General features: G+C 47.5%; 1 protein-coding gene across 2 annotated transcripts in view; it reads left to right on the forward strand.

Annotated features, from left to right (window-relative positions):
• Positions 1-17,522, forward strand: part of ANKS3 (ankyrin repeat and sterile alpha motif domain containing 3) — a 29,240-nt gene that overhangs the window by 11,377 nt on the left and 341 nt on the right. The window contains exons 6-17 of one of the 2 annotated variants that reach the window (XM_061599750.1): positions 2,208-2,343; positions 2,976-3,134; positions 5,360-5,488; positions 6,192-6,307; positions 8,371-8,538; positions 9,805-9,929; positions 10,761-10,902; positions 11,548-11,720; positions 12,633-12,718; positions 13,630-13,713; positions 13,941-14,035; positions 14,987-17,052. In XM_061599750.1, the coding sequence (XP_061455734.1) occupies positions 2,208-2,343; positions 2,976-3,134; positions 5,360-5,488; positions 6,192-6,307; positions 8,371-8,538; positions 9,805-9,929; positions 10,761-10,902; positions 11,548-11,720; positions 12,633-12,718; positions 13,630-13,713; positions 13,941-14,023 (1,401 nt within the window). In that variant the 3' untranslated portion in view covers positions 14,024-14,035; positions 14,987-17,052. Of the gene's footprint in view, positions 1-2,207; positions 2,344-2,975; positions 3,135-5,359; positions 5,489-6,191; positions 6,308-8,370; positions 8,539-9,804; positions 9,930-10,760; positions 10,903-11,547; positions 11,721-12,632; positions 12,719-13,629; positions 13,714-13,940; positions 14,036-14,986; positions 17,053-17,522 lie in introns of those variants that run through there. The other variant, XM_061599751.1, reaches the window with a different exon arrangement.

Consider the following 17,522-nt stretch of genomic DNA (forward strand, 5'->3'; position numbering starts at 1 on the left):
AATGTATGAAAGTAAAGCCTTGTGTGTGTGCGTGCGTATGTGTACACATGCATCCCCTCCCCAACGGCTACAACACACAGTCTTTTCCACATAGGTATTCTAATGCCTGTCATCTTTATACAGAGCATGTAGACTTTTTGATTTGTATGTGGTACTCTACCCTACTTGCTAGCCAACATTCATCCACCCATTTTTTTAAAAAATATATTTTTAATTAAAGGGAGGCTTTCTCAAGACTTTGATTTCTACGTTCTTATAAGACTGGATGAATTTCTTCAGTGTTGGGTTAGGACACTGTTTTTCAACCTTGGGCCCCAAATGTTGTTGGACTACAACTCCCATCATCTTTGGCCTTTGGCTAAGCTGGCTGGGGTGGATGGAAGTTGTAGTCCAACAATGCCAAGGTTGAAGAACTGGATATAATGCATGTCTCCTGTCCTCCTTTAATAGTTTGTTTATTTCATTTATATCCCACCTTTCCTTCAAGGAGCTCAGGGTGGTATACATGGTTCTCCCCTCCCCATTTTATCCTCACAACAACCCTGCGAGGTAGGTGAGGCTGAATGGCAGCGACTGGCCCAAGGTCATCCAGTGAGCTTCATGGCTGAGTAGAGATTCAAACCCTGGTCTCCCAGGTCCTAGTCTGACACTCTTAACAATAATGCCACACTGGTTGAGGAAATGCTATGTTAGGCACCTCCGAGGAAGAGGGAAGGATGCTATAGTCTGTTTTTTTCTGCCCAACGCTCCATATTCTGTAACTGCCTGCAAGTATACTTCAGGCAGGCAAGATGCTTGCAGCTAGTTCACTGACGTTTCCACCATTAGAATTTGCTCATGTGTGCATGTTTCAGAAGGCACCAGACAGCCTGGATGAAGTGGCAAGACTACGCTGCAGTATTTTGTTGCAGGTCCCCCTTGCCTGTTTCATGTTTGAAAAAGAATCTGGAGCTCAGCTTGCTGGCGTAGAACCAGATGTGTTTTTCAGCCTTCTCTAGTCAAGAGTACCTGGAGATGTTGGTGCCTGCAATTCATACATTGACCACGTAGTGGTGCCACTTTTATCCAACAACAACAACAACAAATTTATTGCCAGGCCATAGGTCATCGCAACAGCCGTACAAAGTTTAAAAAATACAAACATAAACATAAATCATCAACAATTAAAATTAAAATTGGGACATGTTATAACCCAAACAGTAAAATGAATTAAAACTATAAAATCCACAGCCTCTAGAGTTCCTAGGATTCCAGATTTTTTAAATACTTAGCCCTCAGCTTGAGCAGCAAGGGCAAAATGGGCCACATGATAGGTGACCCAGTAATCATTATCTACTAAAAGGAAGGGGACAAATTGAACGTCCAGTCCTGGGCCTTGACGGTTGATTAGGATATCAAGAAATTTAGTTCTGGGATGGGTATAAATCGGGCAGTCAAATAAATAGTGAGTAAGGTCTTCCACCTTTCCGGATTGACAGATACACAACCGCTGTTCACGCGGAATCTGTTGGTAACGGCCAAACAAAATAGCTCTTGGCATTGTTTGAAATCTCAGGGCCATGAAAGCGTATCTTAGCTGCACAGGTAGGGGGTATGTCAAGTAGTTAGCCCTTGTATGGTCAGCTTTGAATAAACCATACCACCTGGAGAACTTAGAGTTAGAGATTGCCAAACTGTCCAACCAGACACAATGTCTCTCTATCTGTTCACAAATATTATACCTACGCAGTTCAGAAACTGGCTGTGTTGGAATGTGATATTGGCAATAAACCGCCTGAAATTTAGAGTTCCAATATCTGTCTGCAACGGCCACGTCAAAGCAGGCCTTCACCAGTATCTTAGATGATGTATTTGATATCAAAGCCCAATATGACAACATAGTTTCGTGAATTCGGGCGCTGACAGGAAGACCAGTTTCGGCTTTCAGAAACATGGCAGGAGTACCAGGGGGTAGACACAAAAGTCGTCTGAGGAAGTTATCCAAACCACTAACCTCGTCCTTGGAAAACTCTTTCAAATCTCAAATCTCAGCTGGCATGGTGATGGTGGATATACGGAGCCTTGCTAATTATGGCACAAATCCTTTGGTGGATTCTGCAGGGACCCTGCCTGTGAAAACGCACCCTCAGGATCCTTACTTGGATCTGTTTAGACCTGCTACAATTTCTTGCCAGTAAAACTGAATAAGGTCTGCTTCCTCTCAACAGGGTGTGAAAGTGGATGTCCGGGACAGCACTGGAGCTACAGCACGGATGTTGGCCATGAAGTACGGACATATGAAGATTGTGGGGCTGATAGACCTGCACACAGCCCCCGTGCCGAAGGTCTTCTGCAGGGGCCCAGGTGACTTGGGCATCTCCTTCTAGTTTTGCGTGGAAAGAGTCTTTGACTTGCTGAGGTGGAATCACAGCTTGCTGCCTGCATTTTTTCTCTGTCTGATGCTCATCTTTTCACTGAACCATAGATTAATACTCCTTAAGATGGTTTGCAAGCCTGGAGGGGGGTATCTGCAAGCAGTAGACATGTGCAATCTAGCTCTGGCTCTTTAGTATTGGAGAGTGAGTAGCCCATGCAGCCACAAATATAACAGGCAACTTAACCGAGTAAACTCCTGGTTCTACATGCCCTCTGATGAACAGCAAAACCTGCCTGTCATTAACCACTGGAAAAATCACTGTTCTGGATTCCTTAGTCACAGTAAAAGACTTGGAGCCATAGCCATCTGAACAGTTCTGTTAGCACTTTTGGCTGCACAGCAGAGGTTTCCCTCCTCTCCCTGCATGCCCCCTTAAATCGGCTCCAGAGGGTTGGGGAAAGCACAAGTTTGGGGGGGGCGTGTGGGGAGAAGAGGGGGGCGAGGAAGCTCCACTGCACAGCTAAAAGTGCTTGCACTACTGCTTAGTTGGGTACCACCCTTGGAATTTAATATCCGCATAGGCTCTAGGCCTACTGACTTTATGCATTTTGACACTCAGGAAAATACGAAGAACTGAGCTCATCGGACGAATCCTACTCTGCTCCCCAGAGGCAGAGGCCCCCTCGCAAGTCCAAAGGCCCCAGTATCCACGAAGGGCCCCACGCTTTGGCCAAGATAACAGCCGTCCGAACTGGAGGAAAAAGCCAATCGCATTATGGTGAGTTCCGGCTTCACTCCCTCTTTTGAGGCTGGTAGCTTCTTCCTGACACTGGACTGATAGCTTCTGCGCTGTCCTTCACCATGGGTGACCCAACACCAGTGTATCATGTCATTGAGGAAGAGCTGTGGCTCAGTGGTAGAGCGCCTGCTTTGCATGCTAAAGGTCCCAGGTGTCTCCAGGTAGGGCTGGGTGACATCTCTGCCTGACACCTTGGAGAGCTTCTGCCAGTCAGTGTACTGAGTCAGATGGAGCAATTGCCTCAGTATAAGGCAGCTTCCTATTTTCCTTTACTTCTCATTTATGATCTTGGAACACAGCTGCTTCCTTTTGGTATTTTATAAAGCAGTAACAAACTTTAGCAGAAGGAAAAGCTGTAGCTGGTTGATGGGGTCAGACAAAAATAAACCTCTTTATTTAACCTTGGATTACAGGCCTGTGTAATAACAGCTTTAAATGTCCATCCGCTGTCAGTTTGATCTCTGTTCGCAGCAGAGCTAGCCCAAATCTCTCTCTCTCTCTCTCTCTCTCTCTCTCTCTCTCTCTCTCTCTCTCTCTCTCTCTCTCTCTCCCTCCCTCTCTCCCTCCCTCCCTCTCTCCCTCCCTCTCTCTCTCTCTCTCTCTCTCTCTCCCTCTCTCTCTCTCCCTCCCTCTCTCTCTCTCTCTCTCTCTCTCTCTCCCTCTCTCTCTCTCTGTCCCTCCCTCTCTCTCTCTCCCTCCCTCCCTCCCTCTCTCTCTCTCCCTCCCTCCCTCCCTCTCTCTCTCTCTCTCTCTCCCCCTCCCTCTCTCTCTCTCCCTCTCTCCCTCCCTCCCTCCCTCCCTCTCTCCCTCCCTCCCTCCCTCCCTCTCTCTCTCTCTCTCTCTCTCTCTCTCTCTCACTCACTCACTCACTCACTCACTCACTCACTCACACACACACACACACACACACACACACCATCAATATGGAGCACAGTCCACTCAAGAGCCTGGAAATATTCTGGTGATTGGTGCCCCATGAATCTGATCTCTCTGTCTCCAATTCTGCCAAGATGAATGATGCCCAAAATCTCCTGCCTGGGACATCTTCCGCTTCTTGCCTGAAGCTTAATACTTTGGACCTGAAGCCACCTTGCATTTTCAGGCTTTTCTGAGGAAAACTCTTCATGTTAGTTTATTCTGCAGGATGTTCCTGTGCCTACACTTGAGAATTTCCATTGAACTATTAAACTACGATGTAGCTAATCTAGAGGGCCTTAACACTGTACCTTCTTTACAGATCTGGATAAAATCCGCTGGTTCTTTTGTTCTCAAAAGCAGGATGTGTGAGGTCAAAAGAGTATATTTGCTATTTTATCAGGTTGGAGCACAGTCCTCTTGCCAGTGAAAGCCTGATCATTTCAAAATGCTGACTGACTCACTCGCTGCTGTTGAACTGATTGGTTTTTTCCCCTCTTTTTTGCCTTTTTATGATTTTCTGATTTTCTTAACATTTGTTTTTATGGTATGCTGTATTTTACAGAGCTTCATCGTTGTCATCCGCTTTGGGAGTCTTTCCAAAGACAGGTTAAAATTATTTAAAAAAAAAAAAAAGATTGATTTGAGACAATAAACTAAAAGAGAAACATAAATGTATACAAGTCAGGTAAACAGCATACAACTGAGGCCCATGTACCAATAGGCATTACTCATCATTGTTTTGCTTTTCTAACTTTCACAACATCCAAAGGGCTTTATGCCAACGGCTTAACAAGCCCCCGCATGTTGTTATATCAAGAAAATTTATGGTTCGGTTTTTCTTATTCAGTAATGAGAATGCAGTAGAAGAATCCCATCAGATAGCATAAATATAAAAGGCTCCTTTAGATTTGATTGTAGGATGTAGATGGGTATTTTGTAAGTCTCCTGGGATGTTTAGTCAATAAAACAATGCCAAAGCATGTAGAATGAATCTGGTGTATCCTGGCTTTGAATTAACTTCAGTTCATGAGCTATTTTTTCAAGCACAGCTGTCTTCCATAGAGAGTGATACAATAAGGATTAGCTCTTGGGCCGTTCTCCAGTAATGAGCTGCAGTTAAAATGATTTCAAATACCCTTTCTTGCCCTCTCCCCACCCTGTCATCCAACTCCCTTTTCATTGAGCTCCTCGAGACAAGGTTTATATAACAACGAATTGCTGAATAAAATCTCCGTTTTGTTTGTTCACCTCTCTCTTCCTCTCGCTGCCCCCCCTTCTGCACACAGAGCAGATCCCTCCAGCAGGCTACGTTACCTTTAACGATGATGGAAGTGCCTTTGAAGGAGGCAATCTCCGCTACAGGGATGTCACTTCTCCCATCAATGAACATGATGTGGAAAGCAGCAGCAGCCGAGGTACCTTTTTACTTACTACTTCTAAACCGGGTGTGGGGAACCTTTGCCCCTCCCCCCAAGATGTTGCTGAACTGACAGTTCCCATCATCCCAGGCAGAGCTTGGAAAAGATACTTTTTTAAACTACAATTCCCATCAGCCCCAGCCAACATGGCCACTGGATTGGGCTGTTGGGAGTTGTAGTTCAAAAAAGTAACTTTTCCAAGCTCTGATCCCAGGCCTGCTTTGCTAAGGCTGATGGGAGTTGTAGTTCAAAAAAGTAACTTTTCCAAGCTCTGATCCCAGGCCTGCTTTGCTAAGGCTGTTGGGAGTTGTAGTTCAAAAAAGTAACTTTTCCAAGCTCTGATCCCAGGCCTGCTTTGCTAAGGCTGTTGGGAGTTGTAGTTCAAAAAAGTAACTTTTCCGAGCTCTGATCCCAGGCCTGCTTTGCTAAGGCTGTTGGGAGTTGTAGTTCAAAAAAGTAACTTTTCCAAGCTCTGATCCCAGGCCTACTTTGCTAAGGCTGATGGGAGTTGTAGTTCAGCAGCATCTCAAGGTCCAACAACAGCAGGAGGGTCACGAGTTCCCCATTCCTGACATAAACACTTTCTATTGCAGTTGTAAATTGCTTTAGAATAAAAATAAAACTCAGGAAGTTGCTGTCAGTAAGCCTCTGCGAAGCCTGAATGGGAAACTCACAGTTTCGTAACTTCTGCCTGTTTCAGAAGAGAATTCCCTCTTCGCCAATCATTTAACCACCATCAGGATCAGCAGTAGCAGCAGTGAAAATCTGGCCAAAGTCGTAGGGATCAGCAGCGAGGGCTCTCTGGAGAGCAATGAGGTAGGTATTTTCCTGTCATAGAGTTGGAAGGGTGCCAGTGAGCTGAACCCTGGATTTCTTGACGGCTAGAAAGTGAGATTTCTCCTATCAGTAGTTGCCAGGTATATAGGTGCAGTTTGTACCTAATGTCAAACCATGGTTTAGGGTTACATGGGCAAGCCTCCGTGAACCCTAGCAAAACATCAGGCTTGCGTATTCTTCTCCCCGCTCCCCTGGTGGAGCTATCAGAACTCTACGTAAAGCCCTGGGTTGTGGAAGCTGACATTTAACTATTGTTGAAACCAGCAGTTTGTTGTAAACCAGCATGCCTCATTTGTATGCTAAGCTGAAATTTATTTGAAACAAAACCCATTGGAAGTCCTCCCAGCTGTGTGGGTGGAGGATAAGGGAGGGGGAAAGTATCCAAGCCCAATTCTTTGTTCAAGCTCATCTATTTATTTATTTGTTGAGTTTCTATACCGCCCGACTAGCATAGCTCTCTGGGCGGTGTACAACAGAGAAATATAAATATATACAATAAAATCCAATAAATCAGTGCAAGGGACATGTATATAAAAATCCACAAATATGTAACACTAAACTATGGTTTAACATTAAATGTGAACATAGTCTTCTGGGTATGGAAAAAGAGATATAGGTGGGAGGAGGTCCGATGTCTTTAGACAGGCTTGACATTCTTTGGGCTGCTGCTTCAGCCTGATGGTGTATAGAAAGAAACCTTGACTCCTTATATTAGAGGTGGAGGACCTCAGGCCTCTCTCTCTGTGTGTGTCCTTCAGGACTCTCCCCCGGCCATGCCCCTCACCGGCCCTGCTTCACATCCTTGAGTATTTTCGCTGGGCTAGAATGTGTCGTTGAACTCTGATGATGTATTTTCCTTTGTGTGGATGGAGGAGAAAGGAATGTGTCTAGAACAGCCTTTCCCAACCGGTGTGCCGCCAGATGTTGTTGGACCACAACTCCCATCAGCCTCAGCCATTGGCAATGCTGGCTGAGGCTGATGGGAGTTGTGGTCCAACAACATCTGGAGGCACACTGGTTGGGAAAGGCTGGTCTAGAAAGTAACCTACTGTACAAAAGTAAAACTCACTTCTTTTGCTCCGCTCGCTCTCGCCTCTGGCCCTGCCAACCACTGTCATGTGGCCCCCGGAAGGTTGTCCAGAAGGAAATGTGGCCCCTGGGGTAAAAAAAGGTTCCCCACTCATGCTGGGCATTCATAATTGGCAGAGAAGGAGCATTAGGCAATCTCATTTCAGAGCAACGTGGGGAATTAGAGTAATAGGGTTGATTTCACCTTCACTAGTGTTGGGCCAACTGGGGAGGGCAGCTGTGAGAGAACTAGAAAAGGTCCTCAAATGCAAAGATGAATCACTGAACGCTAAAGTCAGGATCATTCAGACCATGATATTCCCGATCTCTATGTATGGATGTGAATGTTGGACAGTGAAAAAAGCGGATAAGAGAAAAATCAACTCATTTGAAATGTGGTGTTGGAGGAGAGCTTGCGCATACCATGGACTGTGAAAAAGACCAATAATTGGGTGTTAGAACAAATTAAACCAAAACTATCTCTAAAAGCTAAAATGATGAAACTGAGGTTATCATACTTTGGACACATAGTGAGAAGTAATGATTCATTAGAAAAGATAATAATGCTTGGAAAAACAGAAGGGAGTAGAAAAAGAGGAAGGCCAAACAAGAGATGGACTGATTCCATAAAGGAAGCCACAGAGCTGAACTTACAAGATCTGAGCAGGGTGGTTCATGGCAGATGCTCTTGGAGGTCGCTGATTCATAGGGTCACCATAAGTCATAGTTGACTTGGAGGCACATAACAACAACAAAGTGTTTGGCCACTCCTCCCACTTGCTCTGGAGTTGGCGTTATGCTTAGTTGTCTTCAGTGGAAGGAGCCTCCCCCACTTCCAGTCTGCCTGCTTCATAAGAATGTAAGAGCATGGATGCTTCGCATCACAAACCAAAGACTAATTATGTCCTTCCATCCTTTTGGTGTTGTAGCACATCCCTTCTACTTAGAATTTGCCCCTACTTTGTATTTTACAGGATTCAGACCATGCGACGAAACTCTCTGGTCGAAAGCACCCCAAAAGCTACGTGAAGGCAAAGAATCGCTGCAGCAACAGCAACAGCCACTGGTCTTACAGATCCAGGGCTTCCAGCCAGCACTGTGGCCCCTCTCAGGCGGTGACACCCTCTTCCACGGGACCCCAGGTAACCACGGTCAAAAAACCTCCCAGAGCAGGAGGGGGCAGAGAAGCGAATGTTGTATGGGACAGTCCCTGTGTGTCTGAGCCACCAAATTGCAAGGGGCGAGGTGGGGATAAAGGCGAAGTGTTGATACGCACAGCCCTGAACAACTTGAGTCAAGTATACCTTAAGGACTGTCTGAGCCCTTATAGCCCAGTCCAGTCACTGAGATCATCTGAAAGTGTGCTGTTAGCTGTGCCCAGTGTTACAGAGGTCTGACTGGCCTCACCTAGAAGTTGGGCATTTAGTGACACTGGTCCTGTGCTGTGGATACACTCTTCCGGCAGAGATTCTCCAGGAATCTTCACTTTTGACTTTCAGGCATCTTTTGGAAACTTTTTATGCCATGCAGCTGTTTAAAATGTCCTTTGAGTAGCCAGTCATTTTGACAATTGTTTTGTCTTTTTTTTAAATGTTTCTATGTTGCTGTACGCTGCCTTGGTGTTTTGCAAGAGGGCAGCATATAAATATCTGTATAAATGAATAAAGTGAAACAGAGGTCCTAATAAACCAGGCAGTCTGGTTCATCGTGGTGTGCGGATGCAGCCACCTGTGAACCTCTGCCAGCTACACCAAGGTGATATATAGTTCTGTAAAACTATTAGCCAGCAGCTGCCTAAGCAGGAGCTTGGTTGTAAAGCAGATAAGCAAGGGAGAGGGTCAAGGGGTCTCAATGCACGTACCAGGTCATCTTCTAAAAGGCAAAGTCAGTGAACAAAGCAAGGTCTGATATTCTAACAAGGTAATCCCGGTTTCAAGGCATGGCTGGCGAGGGTCTGACACTGGCATCTTAATGTTGCTTCCAGCAAAAGGCAAATGGCGTCTCACTGCCTTTTAAGCTCCCCTCCCTGGTCCAGGTGCTAGCAATCAGCCCTCTGACTCCTGGAAGCGTCTAGCCTTAAACGGCCAGCACACCCTCATTGCTGTGCTACTCGCAGGCATCTTCACTCTGCAAGGAGTGGTGGGGCCTCCTGTTCACTCCCTAAGTCTGACTGAGGGGCTCCAGCTGTGTCCTGAACACTTTCCAGTGGTGACAGATCTGGAGCTGCTTTTTGGGTGGGTCTGCTTGTTCCCTCTCTTGGGTCTGCTGTGCCAATCCCCTGCTGCTCAACCTCCTCAAAGGACTCATCCAGTGGAGGCATGAAACCACCATCTCTTGGCCTTGTGTTCAAAAGTCCTGAACTTCTCCCTCTTTTTTTCTTCTTCTCTCTCTCTGCCCTGGTCTTACAGGATCTGGCCACCTTCCTCGAGCAGATTGGCTGCCTAAAGTACCTGCAAATATTTGAGGAGCAAGATGTCGACCTTCGCATCTTCCTGACCTTAACAGAGAGTGACTTGAAGGAGATTGGCATCACGTGAGTCCTTTTTGCAGGCTGTGGACAGAGGCCCACCTTAGGTCCTGAATGCCCACTCCCCGAATCCTTCCTCTCTCTGCAGTTTTCTGCCCTGAATACTTCCCAGCTATAATTGGAGAGGTTGCATCTCGGTAATAGCTTGCTGCGCTTTCCGTTTTGGTGTGCTGCTGCATGACCAGGAACCCTTTCTGGGTTATTGAGAGAAATTTGCCCTTAAACCAGGAACTCTGTTGGCCAGGCTCCTAAGCAGACATTAATGCTGGCACATCGTTTCCCAGTTCAGTATAGGGAGAGCTCCCAAAAAACTACGGCTCCTGCTGTGTCTTATACAGATTGCGCAACCTGAACAATTGCCCCTTTCAATCACGGGTGTATATGTTTTATGACAATACTACATGAGCACAGAATTGTGCTTCCTGGGGATTACAGTTTTCTTCGATTTAAGTTTCTAGCCCATAATGCTTCAAAAATACGGACTAATGCTTTGTGAAATTTCAGGGCTGAGCCTGATTTCCTTGGATAAGGGGAAGTGCTACATTGCTCTGTGTATCATAGCACATACGCCCCCATGACTAGCAGAATGAACTGTGCAAAATATGTGTACATTTTGAGAATGTCTTTGTTTTGTGCTTATGGTGCTTTCAAGAAAACAAACACTGAAGCTTCTGCAGTTCGGACCAGATCTCTCTCTGGGTCTCAGCGAAGAATGGACATGTCTAGCGAGACGCTTTTGTCTTGCCCACAACCGTTCCCGGTGAAAGACGAGAGCAGCAAAAGGGCGGCCGTAGCTTCTCGGTTGACCCTTTGCTGCTTCTCTCCCCCCTCCCCTAGGCTCTTTGGACCAAAGAGGAAGATGACCTCTGCCATTGCCCGATGGCACAGCAGCGCCCGGCCTCCCAGCGATGCCCTCGAGCTGGCCTATGCGGATCGCCTGGAGACAGAAATGCAGGAGTTGGCCATTCAGCTCCACAAGGTAAGGAAGCTTGCCCCTTATGCTCATTGGGAAGCCTCTCTGTGGGCCAAGCGCACCTGCTTCTAGATGGGGAGTGCGCTGTCCCTTCCTAGCCATGGAGGAGGGTGCCCAGGTGGGGGTGATACCTCTTGGGAAAGATACACCGTCGGACACACAGCTCAGGTGGGAAGCCTGGTGGGATTGGAAAGCCTTTGGCAAGCTGGTTTTTGTCATTGGCAAGCTAGCGTGCCCCCAAAATTTGACAGCAAAGTGAAGTAGAGGAACAGTGGGTGTCCTTGTGTAGGGGGATGTCACTGGAGCTCTTGCAACTCCATTGGAACCTTCAAATCGAAGGCCTCGTCTTTAGCGGTGGCTGTTGCCCATTGGGACTGGTAGGGCAGAAGGCAGGGAGCCCGAACGGAAGGTGGAGGCAGTGACAGGCGGAGCCGACTAGCCCTAGTCTTGACCCCGTCCTCTTCTTCCTCCTGCAAGAGCTGAGGATGAGGAAGCTGACAGCCCGTCCCAGCCCCTGGGCCAGTTGCAAGAAGGCAGGCAGGTGGGGGCTGGCTGAGGACAGGCTGAGGCTGGCGGGGCAGCTCCCCCTGTGCCCTCACGCGCCCGCCTGCACTGCTTGTCTCTGAACTCCTCTGCCCCATTCCCTTGCAGAGGTGTGAGGAGGTGGAGGTGCTGACTGGCCAGGTGTCTCAGGAGCAAGAGCTGCGTGCCGTGGTTGAGAGCTGCCTGATGGAGAGGGATGTGCTCTGGAGCGATGCCCAGGCGGCACTTCAGGAGGTGCAGGCCGTCGCCAGGAATGCCGGGATCCTCCTAGAGCAGATGCAGTGAGTGCCTCCAGCAGAGACCGAACGTGGTCACCTTTTCTTTATGCTCCTGGCTCTAAGCTCTCGTATCCCTCAACGTGAAGTCAGGATGGCACTTGCGGGAATTGGAAAAGGGAGGCAGTCCAAGAGCTAGGTAGCCGTGGGAGCTGAAAGCTTGCAGCTTGCTGCCTGGAAATTTATTCTTCCCTCTTTCACTCAATTTTGGTTGCCTAATGTGGGATTTCCTGCCTCCCGGCTCATCCTGTTTAAATGAAGCAGGGTTGTGTCCTTTTGTGATTCTGGGAAAGCACCGGAAAAGCCCCCTGGATATGATTTCAGCACAGCTTGCTAAGAAGCTTGTCTTTCATTTTAAAAATATAACAAAATGAGAACAAGTCTGGTTTGTAGCCCCTGTGGCTGCGATAGTATATCCTAGAAAGTGTGTGGGCCATTCCTGAAGCAATCTCTGGAGCCACAGAGAAGACTGAACGGGACACTCAGTTGTCGAGGATGAGTCTTCATCCCTTGCTTACTTCTCTCCCCGGTCTGCAACTAGAAGTACCAGAATGAATTGGGTGGAATCGTAAATGGCAGAATTTTTCCAAAACTTATACAAAAAGTAATTTATACAATCTGCAGAATTCATCTTTTCAGGTGTAGAATTTGTGCACAAAGCCCTGGAGTGAGGAAAATGGTACTGTCAGGTTTCTGCCCTTTGTTCTAACTCCTCTCCTCCTTAAGTTCTGTCTTAGATGCACAGCGTGGATCCCGCATTTGGAGGGGGGGCAGGGTTGGCCAAGGTTTACTCCAATGCTGTCTGATATTCGCATGGCACTTACAAGTACAGCAATATTCTGCTTTCTTGCCCTCTACTATGTGGTTTTTATTTCTTTTCACAGAATCCTGCTGACAGTATTTTGGTTTCTCTGGTAGGGCCTGTCAGGCAGAAGTGTCTTCCCGACTGAATCAAGAGCATGCAGCCGGCCGGTTGTTGGAAGTTAAAGCGCAGCTGGGAGCCAGTAAGTGGGGAGATCTAGTAAGGGATGGGGGAATCTGTGGCCCTCCAGATGTTGTTGCACTCCCGTCAGCTCCAAAAACCATGGCCAGTGGTCAGGGATGATGGGAGTTGTAGCCCCAAAGTATCCAGAAGGCCGCAGGGTGTGTGTGTGTGTGTGTGTGTGTGTGTGTGTGTGTGTGTGTGTGAGAGAGAGAGAGAGAGAGAGAGAGAGTGAGAGAGAGAGTGAGTGAGTGAGAGAGTGAGAGAGTGAGAGAGAGAGAGAGAGAGAGAGAGAGAGAGTGAGTGAGAGAGAGAGAGTGAGTGAGTGAGAGAGTGAGTGAGAGAGTGAGTGAGAGAGTGAGTGAGAGAGTGAGAGTGAGAGTGAGAGAGAGGCTTCATTTTGAGGCCAATTTTCCTCCATCCCCTTTCATCTTGAAATCTTTTTCACAGGTCTCTGTTATTTCATATGAAACATATAAGGAGAGTCACTGCTGCTTTTCCATACAAATAAAACAATGACGGGGGTGCGTGTCTGAGTTTGATCACAGCTTGACTTACATTTGGGAAGGCTATTAAAGGCGAGACCCAGCCCATTGCCCTCCAAGTTAAGAACATAAGAGCCTGCACGATCAGGCCAGTGGCCCATCTAATCCAGCATCCTGTTCTCACAGTGGCCAACCAGATGCCCCAATGGGAAGCCCGCAAGCAGGACCTAAGCGCAAATGTGGAGGCAGAACACAGCCAGCATGGCTAGTGGCCATTATAGCCTTGTCCTCCATGTATTGATCTAATCATCTTTTAAAGCCATCCAAGCTGGCAGCTCCCATTTCAGCTTGTGGCCTCCCCCCCCCCCAATGATCTCATGCTTGGTACAAGTTGGTGATGGGCCACAAGGTGTGGATGCTTCCTACCCATTCTGTCTCTCTCCCCTAGGCCCAGAAAGATGTTCGTCTGCCTTGAAGGTCCTTAGTCTGCCTGAGCTCTCTTCCTTTCTGGAGGATTGTGTGGGAGAAATGGGTAAGGTTTTAAAGTCCATCAGATGCCCTCGTCCCCTTTGTCTTACAAGGATGGGCTCCTTCTAGAGATGACAACATGTGCTGGGGTGTGTGTGATGCTGATACGTCTCCAAGTGAAATAATAAAGAGGGGAACCCCCCCTTTTTCTTCTCTCTACCCCCCCAGTCCATGGAAGAACTTCTCCATCCCTCGATAGCTGTGTTGATTAGAGGTTTTCTGTGTCCCTAGGGAAGGCCCTTGCTTCGGTCAGCCTTAATCTGCAGAGGCTACAGAGTGCAGAGAAGGGCAGGTCACCCCAGAAGAAGCCCTAGCAGTGGAAGAAGGTGAGTGGGGGAGCACTGCTAACGAGGTGCATGTCTGCCTAAAAAGCTGATAGCGTAATGACAGCCTGCATGCAAGCTGTCTGTCCGCTCTCCTCCAAGGTCAGAGTTGAGGAAGAGTGTATCTGCCCTAAAAATCTTAAAGGGGCTTAAGTGCCCTCATTCTCCCTTCCCCCTATTATTTTTATTATTATTATTACATTTATATCTCATCTTTCCTTCAAGGAGCTCAATGGCATACATTGTTCTCCTCCTTCTCCATTTTATCCTCACAATGACCCTGTGAGGTAGGTTAGGCTGACAGACTGTGGCTGGCCCAAGGTCACCCAGCAAGCTTGATGGCTGAGTCGGGATTTGAACCTGGATTTCCCAGGTCCCAGTGCAACATTTTTTAGCCACTATACCATGCGCGCTAGAAGCCCGGAGCTTTTCGCCTTGCTTAAAGGTGCAAGGATTCATAGTGGCTGCTCCCTCTGGCCAGCTCTATACCTAACTCAGTCTTGACTGAGAACCATCACAGTTAAAAATGGTTTTTTTTAATCCTGTTTTAAATATGTAACACAGATGAGCCCTCACAAAGCACTCTGCACCCTTTCAAAATGATGGTTACTTAGGAGACAGTCATGAGAGAACTGGTTTTAAAAATTGTAGTATGGAGGAAGTGGATATTGGGAACTCCCCCTCCCCGGGAAAAAAACCCAGGATGCTACCTTAGATGGCTCTTCGGCCTGATCTGATGGAGTCTTAGGTTTTCTTAATGCAAATGGGCCCCAAAGGTTTGCAACTGGAGCAGTTTTTGATTTGTTATGCCACCTTGCAAACCCTGCCCCCCACTGCGTTTCAGTCACCACCGCCAGCAGCACCACCACCCACTTTCCCTTTGAAAAGCTGACCAAACTCCCTGCAGCAGAAGTGCTCACGCCTCTTCTTTTTACTGGGTGCCGCCACCACCAGCTTTGCAGAGGTTCTGACGTCGGGTGAACAGTCCACCCGGAAGCTGTGTTTGCCTGGGGAAGCGAGTGCAAGAGAGACGCATCAACTGCACAGGCTGTCCGCAGTGAGAGCCTTCGGTAACTGTCCTGGGAAAGCCATTGCGTAGAAGGGACGCCAGGGCCCCTGTGCTGAAGGAGGAACATGGCGCCTAAATCCTGCCGGAAGAGCTGTAAGCAAAGGAGTCCTTCAAAGCTTGAAGGTCCCAAGTTGGCAACTCGGACACAGTATGTGTGTCCTTTGCCACGGAAAGTGTGTTCGATATCCTTTGGGGCCAACCAAGCACTGTCTTTTTCAGCAACCAGGTTCCTCTCCCTCTGTCCCCTTCTCTGTGCGCACATGGGAGGAAAGATACTGACAGGAAGACCCTGCGCTCAGGGATTTCAGCCTCGTAAGGCTGACCTGTTGAAGGAGTGCAAGGACCTCACCGTGTCTTACCCAGTCGTGTTGGGGGGTCTAGCATGTGGCCAAGCAGGCACTGCAGCGGTGGAAGGTGAAAGGAGCTGTCGTCAAAGCCCATTGTGTTAGCAAATAAGCAACACACACTTTACGTATGACCGCTTTGCCTTTTGGCCTGGGTGCTGAAGTGACTTTTTTTCAGTGAAAGTGCCATCTCTAGCAGCAACCACTGGGGGGCTCCCCAGTCCTTAATTCTTCTCGCAGAGAACTTGGATGTTTATTTTCACAACGAGATGCTGCCCGTTGGCACCGAAATGGAGTCATAAACCTTTTTGCTATCCTACCCTGGGTTTGGCCAGGGAGAACTGCGAGTTCCACCAACAAAAGAGCTCAGCTTGCTCTTCTTCTTCTAGGGATTGCTTCTCCTAGGATACACAAGAGTCCGTGCACTCTTTTTCAAATGGGAACCCAATATTTGACATAACCCCGTGGTGGTTATACTACGACAGCTGTGGGGAACCTTTGGCCCTCCAGATGTTGCTGAACTTCAACTCCTTTCATCCCCAGCCACTGGCCATGCATACTGAGGCTGATGGGATTTGTAGTTCAGCAACATCTGGAGGGCCAAAGGTTCCCCGCATCTGTCCTTGGCTTAACTAATGACGTAAACAGGACTGTGGACTCTGAGTGGAGGGTTCACCAAGCCCAGCTAGCAATATATGCTAGTGGTCCTGGAGTTATTGAATAGGATGTCTTGCTAAGTCTAGCCTGGTGGCTGCTGTTGTGGCATCTGTCCTGTGAAATGGAGGGCTCCCCCCAGCAATTAATGCAGGGGGAATGCATGTGTCTTTAAGTGACTGCTGCTATCCTCGACAAAGGGAGACTGGCTGGGTGTGATCTCTGCTTTTTTCTGCCTCCTTTTTTTTCTGATGCACATCTTAAGCCTAGTTCTCCCACCTGTAGTAAAATGTTTTAAGCATTGTGTGTCTCACTGCTTTTGCTACTGTATTTTTTTATTGCTCAAATTAAGTCAAGCTGCCTTAAAATTGCATATATGACAAAGAGGGGATATAAATGTATTAAATACAAATAAAATACAGCAACAGCTGGGCTGATCACCCCTCCGTATTAAGCATCTCTCTCCACGTATCACACATTGGAGCTGAGGATTCTTCTTCCTGACGTCCTTTCTTTTTATGTGTTTTGTATATTAGGGTATTATTCATTCCTCGGCAGGCCGGCATGGTACAACTCTGGCCATAGCTTCACCACTGTTATTTACTGAGAACTAGAGATGGTTGCAGTTTCCTTTTCGTATGGTGGTGGAGCAAAATTGTTTTTTTAAACAGAAAATTGGGAGCTTTTATAAGCGAAAAGTGCGCTAGATAGGCTACTTTGGCTCCAAGTATGTCTATATGTCAAACCAGAATGGAGTTGTCAAGAAGGCTGTTGAACTTTGAGGGTGCCTCCCCTATTTCAGGGAGTAGCATATGAAGCTGGGTCTAGTTTCAGCAGCTGGGCATATCTGTGTCATAAAAGTGGGGTGGAGGAAGAGAGATCTCAGAAGAAGTTATGTTGAATGATCAACGTTTAACAGACATTGACTGCTGTGTGAATAAATTTGACTCTCACTGGTGTGTGCATGATTCCCATCTTTACAGAGGTTTACACAGGCACTGAGGAAGGTGTTCAAAGTTTTGTTAGCTTGAGAAACTGTTGGGCTGTCTACAGAAGCCTGCAATTAAGGAGATGCAGGGGGGGGGATCCTTTATTCCAGATGTGGGAAACCGTTGGCCCTCCAGATGTTGCTGAACTACAATTCCCATCATTGCTGGGGCTGATGGGAGTTGTAATTCAGCAACATTTGGATGGCCAAAGGTTCCCCACACCCGCTGTGCTCATGTATCTTCTAGTTCTAAGACAGGAAGATTCTGTAAAGAAAACAGCTACATAAGTTCTAGATGGTGCTGAACTCTCTTCTGGATTGGGAGTGCTATGCTTTCAAACTCCCTCATGGCTACAGATCTGAAACCCTTTAAATCCGACACTAAATGTGCCGGAATGAGATCACAGCAAGATGGACTGTATGTGCCCTCTTTTG

Source organism: Rhineura floridana, chromosome 17 (assembly GCF_030035675.1).
Source record: "Rhineura floridana isolate rRhiFlo1 chromosome 17, rRhiFlo1.hap2, whole genome shotgun sequence".
In the NCBI taxonomy this organism is placed as follows: domain Eukaryota; kingdom Metazoa; phylum Chordata; class Lepidosauria; order Squamata; family Rhineuridae; genus Rhineura; species Rhineura floridana.